Source organism: Giraffa tippelskirchi, chromosome 11 (assembly GCF_054371585.1).
Source record: "Giraffa tippelskirchi isolate mGirTip1 chromosome 11, T2T-mGirTip1v1.2.pri, whole genome shotgun sequence".
Classification (NCBI taxonomy): Eukaryota; Metazoa; Chordata; class Mammalia; order Artiodactyla; family Giraffidae; genus Giraffa; species Giraffa tippelskirchi.
Window position 1 is genome coordinate 102,988,447 of NC_137285.1, and position 14,904 is coordinate 103,003,350.

The 14,904-nt window shown below is 51.3% G+C and overlaps 1 protein-coding gene across 1 annotated transcript in view; it reads right to left on the minus strand.

The window, feature by feature from the left end:
* Window positions 1-14,904, minus strand: part of DSCAML1 (DS cell adhesion molecule like 1) — a 361,106-nt gene that overhangs the window by 6,871 nt on the left and 339,331 nt on the right. Inside the window, exons 21-27 of the mRNA XM_081546517.1 lie at window positions 9,466-9,619; window positions 7,028-7,145; window positions 6,486-6,649; window positions 5,344-5,442; window positions 4,448-4,636; window positions 3,777-4,064; window positions 1,982-2,137 (exon numbers count right to left, since the gene is read on the minus strand). Of these exons, the coding sequence (XP_081402643.1) occupies window positions 1,982-2,137; window positions 3,777-4,064; window positions 4,448-4,636; window positions 5,344-5,442; window positions 6,486-6,649; window positions 7,028-7,145; window positions 9,466-9,619 (1,168 nt within the window). The remainder of the gene's footprint in view (window positions 1-1,981; window positions 2,138-3,776; window positions 4,065-4,447; window positions 4,637-5,343; window positions 5,443-6,485; window positions 6,650-7,027; window positions 7,146-9,465; window positions 9,620-14,904) is intronic.

Genomic DNA, 14,904 nt, shown 5'->3' on the forward strand with positions numbered 1-14,904 from the left:
GGGGTCTCAGCAGGATCAGACTTGGAAGAGGCATGGGGAACAAGGTGAGAGAATTCCCTAAAACGGGGCCAGGGCTGGTCTCCTGGGAAGAAATGTAAGGACCTCGGAGATGGTCCAAAACATGGTAAGGTCTCATTGCTCCCAATTCAGGATTTGACTCAGGTCTGTTTTCCTTTCCTCAGACTTTTATCTAACAGGGAGACAGTATATAAATTATTCCATCTGCTTCCTGAATTGACTCTAATCAAACAAGACATCATAGCAGGTTGGAAATAGGCATCAGTGGTAGATCTATCCTCAGTTATCTGTTGGAGAGAGGAGAGAGTCAGGGATGAAGTACAGTTGGTCAGTGGGCACCTCCAGATGACATCAACCAAGTTTTATTTCCTTCTCTAGGGTATCTGTCCCCAAAAGTCCATGGATGGATTTGAAATTCATTGTTTTATCTCATGCATGCATGTGCTAAGCTGCTTCAGTCCTGTTGGACTCTTTGCAACCCTATGTACCATAGCCTGCCAGGCTCCTCAGTCCATGGGATTTTCCAGGCAAGAATATTGGAGTGGGTTGCCATGCCCTTATCCAGGGGATTTTCCTGACCCTGGGATCGAACTGGTATCTCTTATGTCTCCTACACTGGCAGGTGGGTTCTTTATCACTGAGCCACTCTGGGAGCCTGTTTTATCTCATAGGGACCCTGAATAGATTTAGGACTCTCAGGTTAGGAATTGACAAGGGAGGAGAAGCAAAGGACATGGGTAATCCACTAGACCTCTGATAACTGAGAATGACTGGTTAGACTGAATCTAGCTTTATGAATACATTCAACCGTCTATCTAGCCACCCATCCATCCAATTATTATTGACCTATCCACTGCTGATCCATTCATCCAGTGATCCACCCACCAGGAGTTGAGTAGATAAATGGATGGTTCAGTGGGTGGCTGATGATTGTTAAATGGTTGGATGGATGGATGATTGGATGTTTGATGGGCTTCCCAATGAATGCCAACCATTCGTCCATTCAACCATCAACCCATCTAAGCATCTACCCAACTATTCACCTAATTATCCATTCATCTACTCAACCATTCATACAACCATACAATCATCTATCCATTTTATCATCCATCTGTTCTTCAAATATCCATCCATCCTCCATTGAACCAACCATCTAGTGATTCAACTATCAATCCATCAAACATCCAATCATCCATCCATCCAACCACTTAACAACTATCAACCACCCACTGAACCATCCATTTATCTACCCAACTCCTAAATACCCTAGGCAGCCTTAGTTATTCCCTCTTTTGTGCTCTTACTGTGCCTTGGCTGTGAACTCTATAAGGGCATGGGCTGCTCTTTCTCATTCATTTTTACATCTCTGATGTCCGCCAGTATCTACAATATAGCAGATACTCAATAAATGTTTTCCAAATATGTGAACAGACATTTATTTAGAAACTAGTTGGTCTTGGGTAAATCAAGCCCATTCATGCCAGACTATAGTATCAGGTGTTGGGACAGGAGAGGATATTAAAAATATTTAACACCTGACAAGGCATGGAAACAGCTCAGTCAAAGCTGAGCAAGGTCCTAGAGACCACTTGCATGTCTTTAGTGGCTGGGCCCTAGGAAAGTCACAGAGGTCCTATATGAGAGAATGGAGCATCCAGGGTGGAAGGGAACAACATCTATTTACCAACCAACTATGGAATTGTTCAGATGTCTTAACCAGCAATATGGTTTTACCAGTGTGGACTGCTAAAAGTCAACCTGGTGAGGGCAGGCACAAAGTCTTGGGGGCACAGAGGAAGAAGCAGTGAACAACTAAGGAGGTTTCAGAAGGCTGGAGTGACAGCGCTCCCCTCAAGGGGACATGGACACCCTCTCTCATCCAGACAGTGCTCCAAGCCAGTGGAGAGTGGCCAGCATAGCTGAAGGTCATTCCTTCTCAGGAAGCACATAGAAACTCGCCCACCTCGGAGCCGCTTCAGCCGTTTCTCTTTCCTCTTCTTGCGAACGATGAAGAGCAGTGCCACCCCCAGTGTGGCCAGGATGACCGGGCAGCCGATGGTGAACAGCTTCTTCACGTCGTCCCCCTCGCCTTGTGCAGACTTGATGGGCGGGATGGTGCCTGAAGGTGGGGAAAGAAGGGAGTCAGATGTCCCTAGGAGTCGAGCGTTATGCAGAGTCTCATGGGCAACATAGCCCTTGGACCTCTCTTGCTGGCTTTGGTCTCACTTCGATCTCTACTTCCCATTTCAGAGCCCCAACTCTCCCCTCTGCTCCCCCCAAGTTCTGGTCCCATCAGGACAGCCATGAATGGTTGTGTAGTTTTTATACTGCATATGATATTAAAGACTCCTAGGCCTGTTTTAGAATCATCCTGAATCCCTTCAGAGATAGTCTCCTGCCTGTTGGAGTTCAGTGTTCATTTCTAGAGGGCAGCTGATGGGCTTAGATTCCCACATCCAGCTGGAAAGTTTGAGGGGTGGTGATGATGAGGATCACAGGAGACAGAAGTCAGGGCAGTGGGATCCTGTGTTCTCTTCCCCAGATGGGGGCAAAAGCCACTCAACACTCTGCAGTCTCTCCCTGCCCCCTCTCCCCCATGGGTGATATCTGCTAACCCTGGAGGCTACTAGGAGATATGAGTTCTCCCACTGATAGAGCCTTCTGCCAAGCCCTGATGTTTACTTGTTTCAAAACCTCAGCTAAGAGTCATCTTCTTCATGAAGTCTTCCTTCTTTGAGCAAATCCCCTGAAGATGCCACTTTATTCTGTTTCCTTAACACACAGGTAGATTCAGTTAAGCTTGTGACAGCTGGTCCCTATGAATTCAGCTTTCTATGGTGTGTGCATGAGTGTGAGGTATCCACATGTGGCAGACACCAGGTGGGGCTCACCAAAACATCCATGTGCTCAGCTAAATTCCCCGGACTTCCTGGCGGTTAGGTTAGAGCCATGTTACTAGTTATGGACAACAGAATGCAAATAGAAATGATGAGTATCTATCACCCCCTGGCCAGGATGGTTAGGAACTGCTGTGTCTTTTCTGTCTCTCTCTTGCTGGTGACCTTGGAGGCTGCATATTCAAGATGGCATAGCTAACATGGCTAAATGATGGTGGCCAGCCAACCCTCACAGGATGTTATGAGAGCAAGAAATCTTTATTGGATCAAGCCGTGAAGCTTTTAGTGTTTGTTACTGCAGCATAGGTTACCCCATCCTGGCTAATGTACCATCTTAGCAGAGTGTTCTTATAGGGCAGGACATCAACTACATCTCTGCTTCCTCTCATTTCTTTAAAGCAATGGAGAGCAAGGCTTGCATCTTCAAAGACCCTCCATCTTTTTTTTTTCTTCAATTTTATTATTTATTTGGCTTGCTGGGTCTTATCTGTGGCATGTGAACTCTTAGTTGCGGCATGTGGGATCTAGTTCTCTGACCAGGATAGAATCTGGCCCCATCCCCCTGCATTGGGAGCGTGCAGTCTTCGCCACTGGACCACCAGAGAAGTCCCAAAGGCCCTCTGTCTTCAGTGTTACTAACCTGCTTACCTGTCTATCCATGTGGTCACAGGTGCATCTACCCACTTACCTGCCTACCTGTCTGCTGCTCCTTTTGCCTGTCCTTTGTTTGCTTACTCACCCATCAGCCTTTGACCCTGACTAGAGTCATACCTCTTTTCTATTTGCTTGTCTACCTCTTTATGTGTCTGCCTCTCGGCCAGCTTCCCCAGCAGCACCCCCCACCCGCCCTTGCTGACTCACTGCCATCGTAGTCCAGGGTGGCAAACTGGGCGGTCTCGTTGCCGCAGCCAGCGCTGTTGCAAGCCCTCATGCGCAGCTCGTACCACGTGGCCTCCCGCAGCTCTGTCAGAAACACCTCCCCGGAGCTGTTGGCGCGCAGGCCCTGCCAGGCCCAGGTGCCCTTGGGCCGGTACTCCAGCATGATGGCGGTGATGGGGCAGCCCCCGTTGTTCCAGCCCTGCAGGTTAAGCCGAGCATGCGTGGAGTTGATGTGTGTGAAGAGGTGCTGGTCTTTGCTGAAGGAGGGCTCTGGGGGGCCAGAGGGAGAGATAGAGGTTAGAGAGACTGGGAAGGATTTCCCTGGGGCGGCTGGGACTGCAGTGGTTCCGGGGGATCGGTGGGAGGCATGGATGGGAGTAAGGATGCTCCAGGGGACAGAGGGGGAGGAAGAAGAGGAGAGGGAGAAGGACAAGGAGAGCAAGGCCTGGCCCAGGAGGAAGATAGAGGCAGGAAAAAGGAAGAGGTGAGCCATCTGTCTGCCACCCCCTGCAGGGAAGTGGGACCAGTTTTTCCTACTACGATTCATCCAGATGCTGCAGCGATGGAACTAGGTGGGGTCTCCCTGGAGTCTCCGTGCTTCCCTGTGCCCTTCTGCCCCATCCCAGAACCTGCCACCCTGTCCCGGGCCTCACCCCGCCCATGGGTCTTGGCCTCGATGATCTCACTGATGCGCCCGGAGCCCACGCTGTTCTTGGCTGCCAGCTTCACCTTGTACCACGTGCCGCACTTGAGGCTGTCCAGCCTGAAGGACCGCTCGCTCGAGCTGACGAACACATCCTTCCACTCCTCACTGTTGTCCACCGAGTATTGCAGCACGAAGCCTGGCCGGGAGGTTTGCCTGGCTCAGGAGGGGCAGGGCGGGGCCCGCGGTCCCCCAACAGCTGTCATGGGACTGGGCTCCACAGGGGGTCAGCAGAGGGAACTTTTGGCCATTAGGATGGGGTGGATGCCAGTTAGATGCAAAACTGGAAGGATCTTGGGTGAGTTGTAGGACTCTCTCTCGTTGGCTCTTGTGTTAGGCTTTAGAAGCCAGGGTGGGGAGGGGAGCAGAAACCAGAGCTGTGAGACTTCAAAGGGGTCCTATTGAGACCCTGCTAGTCCATGTACAGTCCCCTGGCCCCAAAGCATCACTTGGGAGCTTGTTAGACATGCAGATTCTCAGCTCCCCTGAATCAGAATTTGTGTTTTTACAAGATCCCCTGGTGATTTATGTGCATATTTAAGTTCAAGAAGCAGTATCTAGAACATTTGTTGATTTTATAGATTTGGAAACTAAGACCCAGAGAAGAAAACAGACTTCCTCGGGTTCACACAGCTCACCACTGGCAATGAGGGGTTGGGTGTTCTAAAGCCCAGACGTCTAGGCTGGTATATTTTCCATGGCACTTGGGTAACTCCCTTGTGGTCCAAATCACCCCTCCTCCCATCACTTCCGAAGCATTATGAGGACAAGCAGTGGGAGTAAGTGAAGCACTTCCTCTGCCCCTGGCCGGGAATTCTCCCCACTCCTCATCCAGGCCCCCCTCACCTCGGATGGAGCTGCCCCCATTGTCACCCGGAATCCAGGTCAGAGTGATGGATGAAGCTGAGGTTTTGGAGACAGTGAGACGGGGCTGGTCCGGGGGAACTGTGAAGGGAGAGTCAGCAGCCCACACCACAAAGGGTTAACCTCTGATGATGGGGAACAGGGGTGCCCTCTTGCTGCCTCCCCCACTCTTGCTCATTCTCCTCTCTACCCCTCCTGCCTCCTCTTACATGTGGTCCCTCTGATCCACCGAGGGTCTGTCTCCCTGGTGGCTGGTCTTTTTATTTGACAACCCCTCTGTCTCTGTCTTTCTCCCTTTCTCTTGATGGAATTCCTCCCGCTTAGCCATCCCTGTCCCCACCAGAGCCCCGCCCACCTCCCAGGGGTCTCACCTCTCGGAGCCCCGCCCACCTCCCAGGGGTCTCACCTCTCGGAGCCCCCCCCCACGTCGCAGGGTCTCACCTCTCGGAGCCCCCCCCACGTCGCAGGGTCTCACCTCTCGGAGCCCCGCCCACCTCCCAGGGTCTCACCTCTCGGAGCCCCGCCCACCTCCCAGGGTCTCACCTCTCGGAGCCCCGCCCACCTCCCAGGGTCTCACCTCTCGGAGCCCCGCCCACCTCCCAGGGGTCTCACCTCTCGGAGCCCCCCCCACGTCGCAGGGTCTCACCTCTCGGAGCCCCCCCCACGTCGCAGGGTCTCACCTCTCGGAGCCCCGCCCACCTCCCAGGGTCTCACCTCTCGGAGCCCCGCCCACCTCCCAGGGGTCTCACCTCTCGGAGCACCCCCCACGTCGCAGGGTCTCACCTCTCGGAGCCCCCCCCACGTCGCAGGGTCTCACCTCTCGGAGCCCCGCCCACCTCCCAGGGTCTCGCCTCTCGGAGCCCCGCCCACCTCCCAGGTCTCACCTCTCGGAGCCCCGCCCACCTCCCAGGGGTCTCACCTCTCGGAGCCCCCCCCACGTCGCAGGGTCTCACCTCTCGGAGCCCCGCCCACTTCCGAGGGTCTCACCTCTCGGAGCCCTGTCCACCTCCCAGGGTCTCACCTCTTGGAGCCCCGCCCACCTCCCAGGTCTCTCCTCTCGGAGCCCTGCCCACCTCCCAGGGGTCTCACCTCTCGGAGCCCCCCCTCACGTCGCAGGGTCTCACCTTGCACCAGAAGGTTGACAATGATGGTGTCGAAGCCGCCAGTGTTGGTGGCCGTACAAGTGTAGTAGCCTGAGTCTTCAGCCTTCACCGCGCGCAGCAGCAACGTGCCATTGGTGTGGATGAGCCGGTGTCCGTCCATGGACACGGGGATGGCCGAGTCCTCACTGCGGGGGGTGGGGACGGCTTATGGCAGGCATCCCCTCCGGGGGCCTCCCCCAGGTCTGCAGGCAGTTAGAGCTGGGAGCAGTTAGGCGCTGGCTCCGGGACCCTAGATTCTTGGGTTTTCACTCAACGCTTCCTGGGGATATCTAGTAACCATGGCCTGTTCAACCACCCAGGGAAGGGAGATCCATGGCAGCCAACAGGCGGCAGCCAGGGAAGCCAGGCCAGCATGTGAGGGTGTAGTCGTGTACCCGGCAAGGGCCTTCCCAGGGCTGGAGGTGACTGAGTCAGCCGGAAGGGAGGGACATCAGTTCTCTTCATGGCTCTCTTGCAATGCCCATCTCTGTGGGTTACCCATCCCTGAAGGGTCCTGCACACACCTGTCCTTGGTCCACTTCACCGCAGGGGCCGGGTCTCCCACTGAATTGCAAGGCAGCCGCACATCTCTCATCCAGGGTGTTGTCACGGTGCCCCCAAAAGAAATGATCTTTGCTGGGGCTACAGGGAAGAGAGGATGAGAGGGATCCTATGTTTACCCCCTACATTGCACCGGCTGCCCCTTGCCTCAGGGCTCCTGAATCTACAGTTTGAGTTCTCCCTCCCCTATCTGACTGCTACCTTGGGCTTGGGATGAGGGGTGGGTACAGAAAAGTTCAGAGGGGAGTCATTCATTCAACATTTATCAGATACTTGTTTGGACCAGGTATCATAGGATGCTCTGAGGAGCCACAAAATGAGTACGATCTAGTCCCTGTCTTCAAGGTGCTCACCATCCAAGAGGGAGACAGACACTTTAGATTATTAGAGTGAAAAATACTATGGTGGGGTAGGTACGATGCCCTGGGAGCAGGAAGGAGGAATGGGGAGGTGAAGGCCGGGGGCGACTTCTGCAACTGGAAGCTTTGACTTGAATTCTGAAGGCAAAGAAGGAATTCACTAGCTACCAGGGGATAAGAATGAGGGGAAGGGATAGTCAGGGAGTTCGGGATCAACATGTACACACTGCTATATTTAAAATGGATAACCAACAAGGACCTACTATATAGCACATAGAATTCTGCTCAATGTTATGTGGCAGTCTGGATGGGAGGGGAGTTTGGCGGAGAATGGATACATGTATATATTTGGCTATGTCACTTTATTGTCCACCTGAAACTATCACAACATTGTTAAGGGACTACAAGCAGAGAAGGAAGGTGTGTCGGAAGGGGGAACAGTGCTGAGAGAGGCATGGGGGTCTGAAACCCATGGTGAGTGGGAGCGGCTCCAGCCTCTGCAGTGATCCAAGCCCAGGGTGAGTGAAGAGAGGGCAGCAGAGTAGGGGTCGGAGCATTGAGTGGGAGGAGAAGCTTCCACGGCTCTGCTGGCACCTCGAGGAGGCTGGGCTTCCTCCTGACGTCACAAGGAGGCTCACAAGGAAGTAGTGATATGTTCAAAGTGGAGTTTTAGAGGAATCCCTGGCTGCCTGCCAAGGATGTTTGATGGAACTCTAGAGACACTGTTCTAGAGCCAGTTTGCCTTGTGGCTGGCTCCTGGGACCTCTCAGTGGGGGTGTGTGTGTGTGTGTGCACATGCGCGCACGTGCTTCTGTGTGTCTCTGTGTCTGTGTGTGTCCGTCTGTCTGTCTGTCTATGTGTGTCTGTGTGTGTGTGTGGGGGGGGTCCCGGGTCCTTTCCTTCCTAGAAGGAGATAAGTTCAGGAGAAGGGGTTGGCAGCACCATTGGGAGGAGGGGTCAAGGGAGGGAGGAAACTTGAGGCTTTGTAGAAAGAGCCCCCGAATTGGAGCCGAAGGGCTGGCCCACCACTCAGCTGTGTTCGCGGGCAGTGCCACCCCACCTCATAGAGTCTCCTGGAAAATGGGATGACAACCCTCGTGGCAGGGCAGCTGCAGCCCCTCCATTCAGTGCCTGCTGACTCTGAGCCTGAGTGGGGGAGGGCTGACACCTCTTGTATCTCAACCAAAGGAAGCTGGTTACCCCAGGAGTGGGGCTGGGCTGAGGCAGGTGCCAGTCGTCTGAGTCCTGGGCCTGGGGCCTCAGGGCTACAGACACAGGTGGCTGCGGGAGGAGGCAGGGCCAGGAGGGAGGGCCCGGGGAGGCCCAGAGTCAAGGTAGAAGCCGGAAGTCTCAGGCTTGTGCAGCTAAATCCCATGCCCCGGGGTTGGCATGGGGGAGCCTGGCAGCTCTGTGAGGTGGCCTCTGTCTTTGTCTTGGGTTGAGGCCTCAGAACTGTCACTGCCTATAAAGCAGGGGTACACATGCCCCAATGCCACACTTAAGCCCAGGTCAGGGGTTCAGCGGGGCACCCTGGAGAGCAATGGTGTTCTTATTCACTCCGTGTGCCCCACCCAGCCCACAGCCTCCTTCGAGGCATGCCTTCTGTAACGTCTGTGATCAGTGGGATCATGTCAACCTGAGATGACCAGGCTTTGGAATGAGGGGGCTGTGTTTGCAGCCCTCTGCTCCATGGAAGCAGCGTACCCTATCTCTGTCCCCTCTGGAGGAGCTGAGCTGGGGGTGGGGCTAACACCTCTTTCTTTCAACCCCAGAGTAGAGTCTGGAGTGGGGGACCAGGGTGCATTCTGCCCGAAGCCCTGACTCGTGGTGCGGCCTCGAGCCTGTTGTGATCCTTTCTGGGAGTCAGGGGGCAGCAGAGGCCCAGTCTTGGTGGGTGCAGGAGGGAGGCAAGCGGCCAGCCAGCTCCTTACAGCCAGGCCACAGACAGGGTGGAGGGAGACGTCTCGTACTGGGGAGAACTGGAATTCTAGAAGGGGCCTTCTGGCAGTTTCTGCCCTCAGCCCCCACCCCAGGCTGCTCACCCTTGCCAGCAGGCTCGATGGTCACCTTCTCGCTGCTGTTGCCCCGGCCGGCGGAGGTGACGGCGGCCACCCACAGCAGGTACTGCTGCCCGCGGTTTAGGTGGGCGATCCGGTAGAAGAGCTGCTCAGGACTTGTCTCATACTCGCTGGGCGCCTGGGGGGCAGAGGCAAACGCATACTAAGGGCCAAGGCCCCTGGGTCTCCACCTCCACCCTTTTTGTCTCATACTCGCTGGGCACCTGGGGGGCAGAGGCGAACGCATACTAAGGGCCAAGGCCCCTGGGTCTCCACCTCCACCCTTCCTGGGGGCCCTGGGCTCAGTGGGGGTGATGGCCAGGGCGGGGGGTGATGGCCAGGGTGGGGGGCGGTGGCGACAGGATCCTGCCTAGTTGGCCCTTTCTGGTTTTGGAGCAACACTGAACAGCTTGCCCTGGGCTTGGCCCTGGGCACTGATGGGCCGGCTCTGGCAGTTTGCTGGGTCAGTCTCAGTTCACCTCTTGGACTGATCCAGGTGCTGGTTGTGGTGGCTTCAGGCCAGGAAATGTGAGTGTTTTGGGTGGGTGAGAGATGGCGGAAGACAGGAGAAGGGAGAATGGAGGTTGGGGGGGGTCCCAGGAAAACCCTGAGAAAAGGGAGTCTGAGAATAAGCTAAATGACTGCGTTTGCCTTATTAGGGTTGTAGACAGGCTCCCCCAGCCTGTCCCCACTCAGAGTCACCTCCCAGTCTTACTGTCTAATGTCTCCTTCATTCCTACCACCTGTTCCTGCCTCCCACCCCCATTCTAGGGGAGGAAGGGGAGGGAGAGGGAACTAGGAGAGCTTCATGGGGCAGCACTTTATTAATGATTATTAGTGGTATAGATCACCATATATATTTGTAGGTTATATAAATCTATAAAAATTTTTTTAACCAAATGACAGTTTTGACAAGTTGCCAACAAAACAATATCGGATCCCAGCGGTTTTACCAGTTGCTTTGATGAAAAGATTATGTTGCCTTGGAAACCAGAGGCTCAGATATTGAAATGAATTTGAGAAGGAGCTTTTGATAAGCGCTAGTTTGCAGACCTCCTGTCAGCCCTTTCCCTGGTGCAGGCGGGATGGGGCTGACTTTCATTTCATTTTATTTTTTGGTCAGCCGCGGGGAAGGGAAAGCAGGACAGCACTAGGGCCTCTTTGAAATCAGGGTGGAAGTCTAGGGAGGGGGAGCAGCCCCCAGAACAGATGGGGGGCCCCGAGGCCAGAGGGAGCTAATAATTAGTTATTTTTGCAGTCAGGGGATGTTGCACACACATGCCCCCATGCACACGCTCTCATGCACACGCTCTCATGCACATGGACATGTAGACACATTCATGCACATGCTGAGAGACAGATCTCCAGACAGACATGGGGTCACAGAGGGACATTCTTTGCCACCCATGGGAGGGCTGAGGGTCCCAGTGACTTGTATCAGGAGAAAATATCCTTTCTGGTCCCAGATCATCTGTAGGAAGATGCTCAGGAGAAGGTACAGGCGTCCCCACCATACACACAGAGCTCCCTGGCAAACCCCTTCTGCTGCCTCCCTCATGGGGAGCTGGCCTTGGGCCCAGGAGCTCCCTGAAAGCCACCTTGAGCTCTGGGTAGCTGGGAAGTCCTTTCAGGGTGCAGTGCTTGGGGACCATGTGGGTATCTGCAGGTCATATATGAGCATGAGGCAGGGCAATAAAGTGGCTTTGACACCTGCCTGCCTTTCTTACCGTATGGACCACAGTGTCTCTCATGGTTCCTGGGGCCTTAGTTTTCTCTCCTGCAAACTAAGAAAGCAATCCAGCTCGCCTGCCCTGACTGGTTACAGTGAGGACACATGAGGCAAGGTGTGTGCAAGTCCTTTGTAAATGGGGACATGTTCTTCTCCTTTGTAAATGGGGGCATGTGTTTCTGTGAGGGTGGAAGTGTGTGTGTGCATGTGTAGAGGAAAGTTAAGTATACTTGCTTGTGTCTGTCAGCATGTACTTGACCGTACATTTGTGTCTACACAGGGCAAGAAAGCTTTGGCTTCCCCTTGAAGGTATTAGCATCTTACCCAGGTCCTGGCGGCCTTCCTTTTAACCTGGACTCCCCCCAATATCCTGAAATCACTTTCAAAAACATACAACTACACTCCAAAATAAAATCACAGTAATCAAAGGTTAAAAAAAGGTAAAACTATGCAAGGAGAAACTAGGTTTATTATTTCTCTATCTTTCTAATAACAAAATAAAAAATAGAAAATCACAAATAGAAAAGTCATAACTAGAAATGATTTAAAAATTTGAATTATATGAAAAGAAAACCTATGGTATAATAAAAACTAGAATAAAGAGGCAAGCAATGAACTGGCAAACACCTGCAACCTATATGAGCATAAATGGTTATTATCTTTAATATGTAAAGAGCATTTACAAATCAATAAGAAGAAAACCATGATCTACCCAAATAAAAAATGTAGAAAGGACATGAATTGACAATGATCCAAAGATGAAAAAAGCCAAAAATCACATAACACACAACAATAATCAACCTAACAAGTTTAGAATCCAACTGACAGAAAATGAAAAATATATAATATCTTAGATTAGCATGTGCACAAGGGAAAAATATATGCTACTCGTTATGCTGGTGGAAGTGTAAGTTGGTACAAACTTTCTGAAGAGTAATTTGTAAATGTGCATGCAAACCTCAAAAATATTTATACTTTTTGTGATCCATGGATTCCTATAAAAATTTATCCTAAGAAAATAATAAAACAATGAGAATAAAGACTTTTAGGAGGAATTCTCCATGAAACATTATTTATAATGGTAAAAAACTGAAAATAGATTAAATATAGAACAATTCAGGGACTGGTTAAATAGATTACGTATATACAGGCACTCAATATTTTAAAAGAATATTTGATGTCAACTCTATTTCAATAAAAAGAGTATTTGATGGTGTAGGAAAGTGCCTACATATACTACATGAAAAATGGAGATTATATAACATTTTGTAAATTTTTATTTTAATTTTGTAAAAAACCAAAACAGAACCATATTGTATGTGCAGGTCAAGGACTGGAAGATTATATCCCAACACATTGCCAGTGGTTATCTTTAGACAGTGAGAATGTAAGTAATTTTTACTTTCTTCTCTATTCTTTTATATGTTTAGAGAATTTTCTACAATAAAATTGTATTATTTTGATAATCAGAGAAAAACAGCAAATGTATTAAATTGGAAACACTTCTAACAGGACTCAATGCAGCTCTGGCCAGCCCTGGCCAGCCCCAGGGTGTAATTCCTGGTATCCTGCACCTTATGCAGTTTCCCACATCTATTCTGAGAATTCTGCACACACAAGGTCACGTACTCCAGTATGTATGCAGACACTCAGACTCAGACACATGTGCATCTGTCTCTCAGCTCACATTCATTCCCACGATCTTGCCTCATCCCATGCACACGAGTGTGCCCTCAATCCTGGAGCGCTTTCATAAATGAATTTGTGATGCAGTTGCTTGGAACCTGGAGTATATTTCTACAAAATGATCACATCCTATAATCTCAGGTGGTAGTTAGGTCCCCTGGCCGCTTGTTCAGCCCAGTCGCTGCTTTGCAACATGGCTGGAGTGAGTTCTCATCACGCCAGCACATCTGCCCCCCACCCCCAGGAGAGAGGTGGTTCCTCCACACTCAGGACGTGAAGAGGAAGGAGGGGGGTCCCTGGTCTGCAGTAGCAGGAGGAGGGCATGGGGACCAGGAGCTCTGCTCTGGAGCCTGGGAGAGGTGTCCCTCACCAGCGGATTGGGGCTCTTGGAGACTGAGTTAATGAGGACGCTCTGCTCCCAGACACCAATCCCTTTGAAAGACTTCATTATCAGAGGAGGTAATGAGCGTACAGACCCAAGCTGGAGAAGGAGTTCCCACCCTCTCATCAGTCTATGAAGGGAAACTTGCCCAATGTCTAAGACTTTACAATTGCCAGGCTGCTAGCAATTCATTCATCAAATGTATGTCCTGAGACAAGGATGTTCCAGGCACAGTGTTCTAAGCTGGGAACCTGAAGATGAAAAGATGCCACCCTTGTCCTCACAGGGCCCCACAGACCAGTGAGGGAGACAGGTGAGTGAGTAGGTAACTGCCGTTTAATGCATTCAGCGTGTGCTAGAGGAAGAAGAACAGGCCATGGATGGTAGGATCAGTAGGGGCAGAGGTGCAGGGGTATGAAAAGCAGAGCAGGTGTCCAGAATGGTGACCAGCCTAGTGTAAAAAGAGCCTGGAAGGTATGTGTGTATAGAGCGGGAGGGACAGGAGGAGGGGGACAAAGAGGGGCAGAAGACACAGCTGAACACGTTAACTGGAAAACTGGCACACACACCCCCAACAATGGCAGAGTTCTCAACCTAATATCTGCAGATAACCATGACCCAGCAGTTCCTTTCACAGGCCCAATGGGAATATATACACAAGAGCACCAGGAGACACGGAGTTCACAACAGCACCAACTGCAATAGCCCCAAACGGAAAACTATTCAAATGCCTGTCAATGGATAATAATAAACAAACTGTGATATATACATGTAATTGAAAACTACACAGAAGTAAGAGTGAATAATCTCTAACCACACACAACAATATGGATGAAATTCACAAACTCAAACTAATGTTGGGTCAAAGGAGCCAGGCAAATTATATATATATGTATATATACATATATATATATGTATAATGGATGTATACATACATAAAATGCATGTGTATATATATATAAAATGCATGCATGCATGTGTGGTCAGTCACTTAAGTCATGTCCAACACTTTGAGACCCCATGGACTGTAGCCTGCCAGGCTCCTCTGTCTATGGGATTTTCCAGGCAAGAATATTGGAGTGGGTTTCCATGCCCTGCTCCAGGGGATCTTCCAGACCCAGGGATCGAACCCAAGTCTCCTGCATTGCAGGCAGATTGTTTATTCACTAAGCCAACTGGGAAGCCCATATATATTGTGTATTTGTACTTTATATTGTATTAATCTGAAGTCAGGATGATAGTTATACCTGTAGGGGGAGGGTGGTGACCTTCTGGGGTGTTGCCCTATTTCCTGCTCTGGGAATCCCCCTACTCAGTGCCTGGAAGTGCTATGAAAATTCATGGAGTTGTACAGTCATCAAATGTATACTTTCCTGCATGTGAGATAGTGACAGTGAGGATGGAGAGGAAGGGGCGGAGTCACTGAAAAGACATTACTGGGCTTCTCCTCTGGGAATAGAACCATGGCCTCACTGGCGAGGAGCGGGGCTGCCTATGGCTCAGAGGGTAATTCAGAAAGACCACAGGAAAGCGGAGAGCGGGAGACGAGATGATGACACAATTACCGAGCAATTTCAGGGCAGCTTTCTGGGCTGTCAGAAACTCATCTGCAGGTGCTGGGGCTGCC